The sequence below is a fragment of the Salvelinus namaycush genome, chromosome 39 (assembly GCF_016432855.1).
Source record: "Salvelinus namaycush isolate Seneca chromosome 39, SaNama_1.0, whole genome shotgun sequence".
Taxonomy (NCBI): domain Eukaryota; kingdom Metazoa; phylum Chordata; class Actinopteri; order Salmoniformes; family Salmonidae; genus Salvelinus; species Salvelinus namaycush.
The window spans coordinates 17,202,220-17,211,626 of record NC_052345.1 but is presented as its reverse complement, the minus strand read 5'-3'; the positions used below and the strand labels follow the sequence as shown (position 1 = coordinate 17,211,626).

General features: G+C 41.9%; 1 protein-coding gene across 1 annotated transcript in view; it reads right to left on the bottom strand.

The window, feature by feature from the left end:
- Positions 1 to 755: 755 nt before the first annotated feature.
- The window catches only part of LOC120032664 (protein kinase C alpha type-like), a 231,850-nt gene continuing 223,198 nt past the window's right edge, over positions 756 to 9,407 (bottom strand). The window contains exon 17 of the mRNA XM_038978858.1: positions 756 to 4,713. Coding sequence (XP_038834786.1) covers positions 4,543 to 4,713 — 171 coding nt within the window. The 3' untranslated portion in view covers positions 756 to 4,542. The remainder of the gene's footprint in view (positions 4,714 to 9,407) is intronic.

The following is a 9,407-nucleotide window of genomic DNA, read 5'->3' as shown; positions in this document are numbered from 1 at the left end:
TACCAGACATTTATGAGAAATGCTATTGTGACTTTGTGTCCATATAACATTTAAAACGGGACCAACCGTCAGTGAAAGTTGTTTCCTGGTTGCAGTCGGTCCTCTTGCTGTTACTGGAGATGGGTCGACAATCATAGAACCAGGAAAGGTCATCTGACTTCTCCTCCTCACAACTAAAAACACCCATTTCTGTGCATTTTCATACTTTATTTGCTCAAATCAAATTTCCCAATGGTTTCATCAACTGCAAACTTCCTGTCCACGTCAGCAGCAGAGAGGAAACTGTGACAGCGATATTGGGGCTCTGCAGGAGATGCGTCTCTTAAAATAAGACTAGAAAAACCAATCCCCATTTTGAGTGCAATCAGAACACTTGATGAATGTGAGTTGACAGCAATGTCACATTATTTTAAGAGTCTGTAATAAACAATTTATAAGGCATTTATAAATTGTGTGTTCAGCATTTATGAATCATTAGTAGTCTTTTTGCAATTTAAAGTGAGCGCCATTTGTACTTCAGAAATCCGTTCGAAATGCTTGGAGTGACCGGTGTAATTTCAATGTGGGAGTACTGATTAATACATGGCGAGCAAACTTTTTGTAAATGCCTTCTAAATGGTTTATTATGGACCGTAAAGTGTTACCCAGTATCTTTAAATAGAGTAACGTCACAGCCAGGAATGAACCTTTTATAATGGTGGATTTTGATGAGTTGAGTACAAGTTTAAGTAAAAAAGACAACAGCTTCCGAATAGCCATTATTTAGATTTTTTATTTGCATTATCATACAGTAGGTACAAATGACACTGTTGATTACAAGGTAAGTAGCTCAGACTCGCTTTCAAAGGGTTTTGGGGAGAACAGACATAAACCATTTGCAAAATACAATATATTCTTTCTTTTACAAGTCTATGTAGATATCTAAATCATTATGTACATGGACAGAAGAAGCGCTTGTTTTGGACATGAATCAACAGAAAATGGGGGAGAGGTTAGAGTCTGGCTGTTTCTCAAATGGCACCCTATTCCCTATATAGCGCACTACTTTTGACCAGGGCCTATGGTCAAAAGTAGTGCAATATATAGGGAGTAGGGTGCCATTTGGGATGCACAACGTAGGAGCTAAGGCAAAGGAAAATATAAAGCAGGATGTAAACGAAGGTGAAAAAGAACACATTTGGCCAATTCTTTCCCCAGTGAGTTTTAGGAGGATGGGAAGGGGCAAAGAGGGCAGGTTGGTGTCAGCCTGTAGAGGTGAGTTTCTCGGACAAAACTGCTTTCATGAACTGATTGGATCTTGAAGGAGAAGGGATGAGGGCTTTGTCAATAAGAGAATGGATCGATTGCCCAGGCACTGAGAAAGGGGGGAGGAATGGAAGGATGGACAGAGGAGATGAGCTACCCAGACAGGGGGTTTAACAGGCCAATAGGATGAGGAACAGGGTTGTTCACTGATCAATTATTCACTCATCCACACACTCACTCATTTATTCACTCATCAACCACTCATTTATGGTTTCCTTCCTTCCTTCTCTCTCTCTCACACACACATGTAAACACACACACTCTGACTGATAGGCACAGGGAGGTAAGGTAAGGTGTAAGCAGGCATGGTATTGCAGAAGGGTCATACTGCTGTCCGGCTATAAAGTATAAAGGTAAACTCCCACAGAGGTGTAGGCTACTAACGTGACATAAAAAAAACCTACAAGAAACGACTGCCGGATTGACTGGCATCAGAACCATGTCGACATTATTTGAATTAGCAATCCCTTAGCTACATATTTTTAGCGAGAAGCACATGGGTCGGCAAGACGTTGTGAAATGTGGCGTTGGCACACTCTCTTGGACTAACCACTAAGAGTCTACCAGGAAGAGACATCTGTATAGACAACACATCGGTATTGAAAAAACGGTGTGTATAGACAACACATCGGTATTGACCAGACTTCGGTATTGACAAGACTTCGGTAATGACGGGTCATTGGTATGACTACAGCTAGTGCAACGCTGCTATTGTCGGGTTCTGGCTGTTTCAGGTTTGGCACAGTTACGAGGTTAGGAAAAGGTTTACAGGAGCAAAAGTCGAGGGAATTGTATAAATCTAGCAACAGGTAGATGTTAAGATATGAATTGCTATGGTGATTATTCCGCAAAACATTCCTGAATTACTTGAGCAGAATCTATAACCAAACAAAAAGACGACGACAATAAAAATAATGTAAATTGTATTTTTTTTTATACGAACAAACAACACTAACGATAAGAAGAAACAAAACCCCTTCATTGAGACACTAGAGAGCAAGTTGTCCCGCTGGTCTAGTACAGAGACGTGTTTAGGAGTTCCCCTAACAGCATATCTGGAGTCAGATTTGCCCATAGTCTCCTAATTGTGAATGGCTAGGATTAGGGTAGGTTCAGCTGATCTTGGATCTGTGTTTGGGCGGAGACTCCTTGCTGTCCAACCAGGGGCCTGGTTACTGGTACTGAGTATCATGCAGCATTTATATCAATATGTTATTTTTTTAATCCTTACCAACAACATGCAGATACAAGAGCCAGGCATTCAGTCAACTCACTCAGCGATCGCATTCAAGGACATCGGATATGTGCGATGGAGACGAGAGACAATCGGAAAACCTTTGATAATATCTGCAAAAGTCCTCCAGATGTTTCTCTCGGTTTGCGAATCCCGACAGACTCTATTAAAGACTTTGTCACCTAATTGTTACAAAGTTGATATTTCGGGGGGTACTTTATTTTTTACATAGAAATATGTTAACCTATCTAACGTAATAAAATCACATTCAGTTGTTGGTATAAAATCTGCGAGATACTATACTTTTTTTTAAATAGCTCATGAATATTTACAAAAGAGTCAATACACTGGTATGTGTTACATTAAAATATTAATTAGAACTAATTGGGGGGGGGGGGGATGCAGGACATCACATAAAAGCAGAAAAGGGAACTAAACGTTTTAATAACGTGATACTCTAGTCAGTGTTAGAATGGTGTTATATTCATGTATAAGGGTATAAGCATGCAATATAATATTGCACGGTTTATAGAGTAAGCAAACAATAACTCGACATCAATTTAATTTAGTCGCTACCTCTCAAGCAAAAAAAACTGAGTTTTAGGTAATTTACTTCCTAAATCCTCAAGAAATTTCCCGCAGGAACTTCACTTTGAAGGACTTCTTCAGGTCAAAGAGAATCATAGCCATCGAGGGCCTTTTTGATAAGTGGGCAGAAGGTTGTCACAAAGTAGTGTTACTGTATCACGATTTGGTTTTGGATAGACCACCTTTATACTTCTGTTGCCCTGTGATTCTTGTGTAGGTGTTTAAAGAAGATGGGACTGTTGCACTGCCTACTTCATCTAACCACAACTTCTACTGCGTTCCGTCTCACTGTCCACTCACAGTTGTAAACCTAATGACAAGATAACCATACAACCTGTAAATGTAATGGTGTGTGTACAGATGTATGATCTTAATTTGAGCCAGTTTGCTACAGCAGGAAAATAATCCTTGCAGCTTCAGGAAATGTGAGTTATTATGCGTATTATAATTAATAGCCTTTTTTCTTTTTAGGGGTTGATACATTTTTCGTATGGGAAAATTACAAACTTCAGAAGCCTTTTTAAATCTCAAACACATTGCACATTTTAGTTTGCAATACAGGAAAGTTTTCCTGCAATAGGGTGATCAAATTAAGATCCTACATCTGTATGTGCGTGTTATTGTTAGTGTGTCATGATATTCAGACTGGGTGTGTATTATTTGATGTACATTGAAACATAGGGGCACCTGTAATGACGCATATTGAAATAAAATCTCACCAACACAAGGTAAAACTGTAAACATAGTCTCCCTGTACTGACCACATATTTGGCTCTGACCCAATAGCTCAAAACAAGAGATTATGTTTGTAGTTGCCTTGGGTTTCAATGGAGACTAGTATAGCCAGTACAGGGTTTAACAAGAAGTTAACCCTTCGCTCTAGAATCAGAAAAAAAAACTGCCATAGTTTCATGGGTTTTGTCCCACACATTCAAAACAACAGGTCAGTCATCTCAATATCTATCAAGATTAATTTCAATATTTATCATGATTAATTTCAATGTCTATCATGATTCATTTCAATATCTATCATGATTCATTTCAATAGGAGTTGATTTCAAATAATTGCCCATTCGAATACAAACACAACAGGTGGGTGGGAAAGTATATCAACCCTACATACACCTCCTTCCTCAAACCTTCACCCTCCCCCTCACCATTAACACACAGCACTTCCACTCACCAACTCCTCTCAGAGCCCCAAGTCCAGTTCCTAGAGGACACATCATTAATACATTGATAGAGGAACTCAAAATGGCGGTCGATATCAGGGTCTGTGTTGTTGTTGTAGAGTTGGACCAGTTTTGGTGATTGGGAGTTTGGCTTGAAGAGGCTGCAGTTGGTGGAGGGTTAGTGCTAGGTAGGTAGCAGAGGTAGGAAGGGGGTCCGTGCCCCCCCCCCCCCCCCCCTCCTCCTCATACAGTGTGCAGGGCGACCAGGGAGGGGTGCACGAACTGGGGGTTGATGAAGGAGAAGCCTGAGAAGTCGGCTTGGTCGATGTTGGCGATGACCAGCTGGTCGGGAGGCGTGAGCTGGGGCTGGGTGCGCGTGAAGAACTTGTCGAAGTTCTCCGCCCCTTTGCCGCACTGCGAGAGAGGGATAGAAAAAGAGAGAGAGAGCGAAAGAGAGGTTTTAAAATGGGAGGCGTAGGTGGCTGCAACTGTAGCATACGGAACACACAAAGGTAAGAAATACTGTGCATGTGCAAATGTGAAACTGGGCTTCATTATATATCCCTCCACCTCCATCGCCTGGTCTGCTGAACGAGAGAACGGGGGGGGAAAGAGAGAACATTTCGCACCTGATACCGCCATTTCTACTCCTATTCCCCCCCTCCTGTTCCCATGCTAACATCACATGACATGCTCTACATCCCAGCCTGAGTCCCAAATGTACACCCCATTCCCTTTCTTTTGCACTATAGAGGGTATAGGGTGCCATTTGGGAGGAAACCCCAGTCACCTGGATTATAATGTTTTTAATGCAATTGAATCCAATGGTTTAAAAAGTAACATTGGCGCGCAGCTGTGAAACACTAATCAGTACTGTACAAACAAGACTTTGGAAAGAGTCGCAGAGGGAATTGAGGGAGATGTCAGGACCTCCACAGTCAAACACGTCTTAGCCACTTCTGATCGAGTAACCTGTTTTGCTCGAGCGCCTCGTGTTGTTTGGATGTACAGTGGGGTCTGTAATTATTGACACACTTGGTACAGTAGGGTTCGATTCCCACAGGGGACCCGTATGAAAATGTATGCACTCATTACTGTTAGTTGTGCTGGGTAAGAGAGTCTGCTAAATGACTGAAATGTACATGTAAAATAAAGACGAGCAATAACAACTGTGTTAAATAAATATGACCCCTACCGTTGTGAAAAAAATATATTAATTTTGAAAAAATATATTTTTCTCTGAGCAATTGTATCAGTATAAAATAATTACATTTTTTTGCGCATACAATAGTTGATTTATTTTATACAGTCCTTATTGCTCATCTTTATCAAGGGTGTCAATCATTTCATACCCCACTGTATATAGAGGCTTTATGTAACATCTCACCTCAAATGTCAAATCTGATTGCGTTGCGACAAACGAAAAGTTCACTTGAATCAAAACAGCGACATCGCCAAATCGATGTACAGCGGGGTTGTCAAAGGGTTAATTGGCGTGTTGACTGGAGCAGAGCAAACTTCTGCTATTGAACGTGAGAAATGTGGAGCAGCTTTCATCACGACTGTAAAGACAGGGCTATCCAAACCTATCAATAGCAGGGAGACGTATCAGGCGAGGGTGGTTGGATTAGCATTCAACAGCTAACAAGCCGAGGTCAACTATGTGAACGCTCTGAGAGCATGGGTGTACATTTCATTTCTGTCGTCTGCAAGATGATAGTCCAAGAAAACATACAGTATGGGATTGATTTGTATGTATGTATGACATGAAACAAGCTACAGTTATACCTCTGTATAAGAAGGGGATAAAGTCTGACCCTGGGAATTATAGGCCTGCATCTATCCTCTGTGTAACATCAAAGATCCTGGAGAGAATTGTACATGAGCAAATGTATGAATATGTTAACAAACAGGGTCTAATGTATGATTTTCAGTCGGGTTTTAGAAAAACATGTCTACTTTACTTGACTGACTTCATCAGGAAAGAGATTGATGAGGGAAATCTGTGTGGAATGGTACTGCTTGACCTACAGAAGGCCTTTGATACAGTTAACCACTGTCTCCTAATCTCCAAACTGGAGGCACTGGGGTTAAGCAGTATCCCTCTAGGCTGGGTAAAGTCCTATTTATCAGGAAGGGAGCAAGTAGTAGAGGTTAATGGTTCACTGTCTCAGGCAAACCCAATGAGTTGTGGCGTTCCGCAGGGGAGCGTGCTTGGCCCTCTGCTGTTTTTATTGTATATTAATGATATGAAAGATGCTTGTTCTTGCCGTCTTTTTCTTTATGCGGATGACTCTACACTTCTGGTGTCTCACAAAAGTAAAACTAACTACTACTTGGAGAGCATACTTAGCACAGAGCTTACTAACATTAGCAAATGGCTTGGAGATAATACGTTATCTCTGCACTTAGGGAAAACTGAAGCAATTATTTTTGGATCCAGACCTAAATTGTGTAGGTTGTCTGAAATCAGAGTGGAGTTAGGGGGTGAGGTGCTGACTACTAAAACCTCTGTTAGCTACTTGGGATGTATCCTTGATGGAAGCTTGGGAGGTGAGAGGGTGGCCAATAAGGTGCTAGGGAAGGTTAATGCCAGGATTACGTTTTTGGCTAGAAAGTCCAAGCTGCTTGATAAGGACTCCATGAAAGTGCTAGCTACTGCCCTCATTCAATGCCATTTTGACTATGCTAGTACTTCCCTGTTTGGGGGCTTATCTAAACTTATGAAGGGGAAGCTCCAGATAGCCCAGAATAAGCTGATCAGGGTAGTTTTGAAGGTGTCCACGTACTCATAAAGGCAGGAGCTGCTTTCAGGAACTAAACTGGCTGCCTCTTGAGGCTAGGGTGTCCCAGATTAGACTAGGTTTGGTTTACAGGAGTATTTATGGTCCTGCGCCCAGATATCTAAGTGATTACTTTCCTCGTGTTAGGGATGCACATAATCACAGCACCAGATCAGGTGTTGCTGATGTGTGCTTGTACAGGTTCAGGAGTAATGCTGGGAAAGGTACTTTCTTGTATACTGGAGCATCAGAATGGAATGAGTTGCCTCTGCCTATTAAAACAATGTCCTCTCTGGACAGCTTTAAAAATAAAGTAAAAATATGTTTGATGTCCTCTGTGCCCATATGAATAACCCCTATGATGTAACTGGAATGATGAGATAGATGTTCTTCTTTTATGTTTTTGTTTTATTATTTCACTGCCGTACTGTGTTCGATCTTGTATAGCCATCTTGTCTCAAAAGGACCACAATGGAAATTTCATGTATGGCTTTGTATGGCTTTTAAGTTTTACGTGTGCTTGTTTTTTTTTAAATGGTCGAATTAATAAACTAAACTAAACTAAATAGTTCTCAATGGAGTCAAGCCAGCATTCAGTTGTCTTATTTAAAATTGTGTTGTGTATGTTTTTTAGAACTTGAATGCGAAATGGGCAGAGCAATCGATTTACACTTTACATTTGAGTCATTTAGCAGATGCCCTTATCCAGAGTGACTGGGGAATACGTCTGCTTACGTATTTTGCATGGTTGTTACAGTATGTCAATACATCTGAATAAGAGCAGCTGCTCTAGTCCTACGGCATTACTGAAGAACATTAGGGCGACTGGGACGCAAATGGCACAAAATGGCCGCCAAAACACCAAAAATACTGCTGTGAGCACTGCTGTCAGTCGCGTCACACTTCTGACACCCTTTAAAGTGCCTCGCGCTGTGGCTTGAACTGGAAGGCCTCAATTCCACTTCGTGACACAGTGTACCTTCTAACAGTCGATACGTGAAGGCCTGTAGAGCTTGGAACACTTCTTTTCAAAGGCAATCTTCCCCCCAAAATGGTGGTTTATTTTGGAGGATACTGGTGCGTAGGTTGCAGTGATTCCCTGTTGGGTTGGGGTCTTAAGAGTCTAAGGATTGTCGCCAGTACCTCGGGCAATTGGGTCAATTCAAATAGATAACAGCTCAAAACGCTTTAGAACCATTACATTACTAAGGATACAGTCAACACATAAAATGACAATGGCAAATCTATAATAACACACCAAAGTTCATAGGGGCATTACAGAGAGCACAGGCAGTGGGGCCTGGGGAATTAAAGACTAATTCTCTAACTTCACAGTGTGGTTCTGTTGTTTACACCAGAAACCCTGCTGCACCTCTTCTTCTCGCTCTGTCCTCATCAGTTATTCCACCTACTCTGTGTGTGTGTGTGTGTGTGTGTTTGTTCTACTTAATGGGCTTTAAATCTCCCCAGGGACCTGGCAGGGAATATCCCTCCCTCTCTATATCTCTCTCTGTACAGTAAGCCGACATGGGAAAAGGATATGGGTTGATTCACATTACTTAGCCGAGACAAGCAGATGCAAGCTGTACTGTGCTGGCCTCGTTACGCACCTGTAACAGGGTTGGTTATGCTTCCTCTTGCTACTGCAGAAATATTTATTTGGATGTTTATGTATTCAGATTGGTTAGTTGAATTTACACGTCAATAAGGTGTAATGCCATTGGCCACACTTGCAGATAGGGGAAGATTGGTGATATATTGACTCTAAATCTACATCACTCACTGATTAGGACACCTCAGAAATACACTCAACATAGTTGCTGGAACCATGCCAGAAAGGACAATGTGAAAGGTAAAAATCTGAACCAGCGCGTTAATGTTTGGGTTGGCATGATAGTGTTTTTTTATCATGGAAAGCCTGTGTCTGCATGTGCAAGTTCTTTCTCCACAGTGGAATTCCCTATGGATTCCCTACGGAGGCCTACATTGTCATACAGCTGTGTGTGTTCCACTGTGGTTGGAAAACCTCCATTGATTGGGTCCGTGTGGTCGTCTACACGGCACGTCGGTGGCGAATCGAAGAAGAAAAGTCCTGTTGTACTATACTCATAGTTGTGTGGTGTGTGTGTGTGTCCGTGTGTGTGTGCGCAGTGGGCCTGGGGCCTCCGACTGTACTCGTGTCCTCCTCGACTCCTACGCTGACTGACAAGTGACACCAGCCACCCACTGTCACTCTGTGTCAAGACGCAGGAGGATGGAGAAGAGGAAAGATAGCAACAACACACATCAACATAGAAGAGAGAAAACACATAGTGATACGGCGAC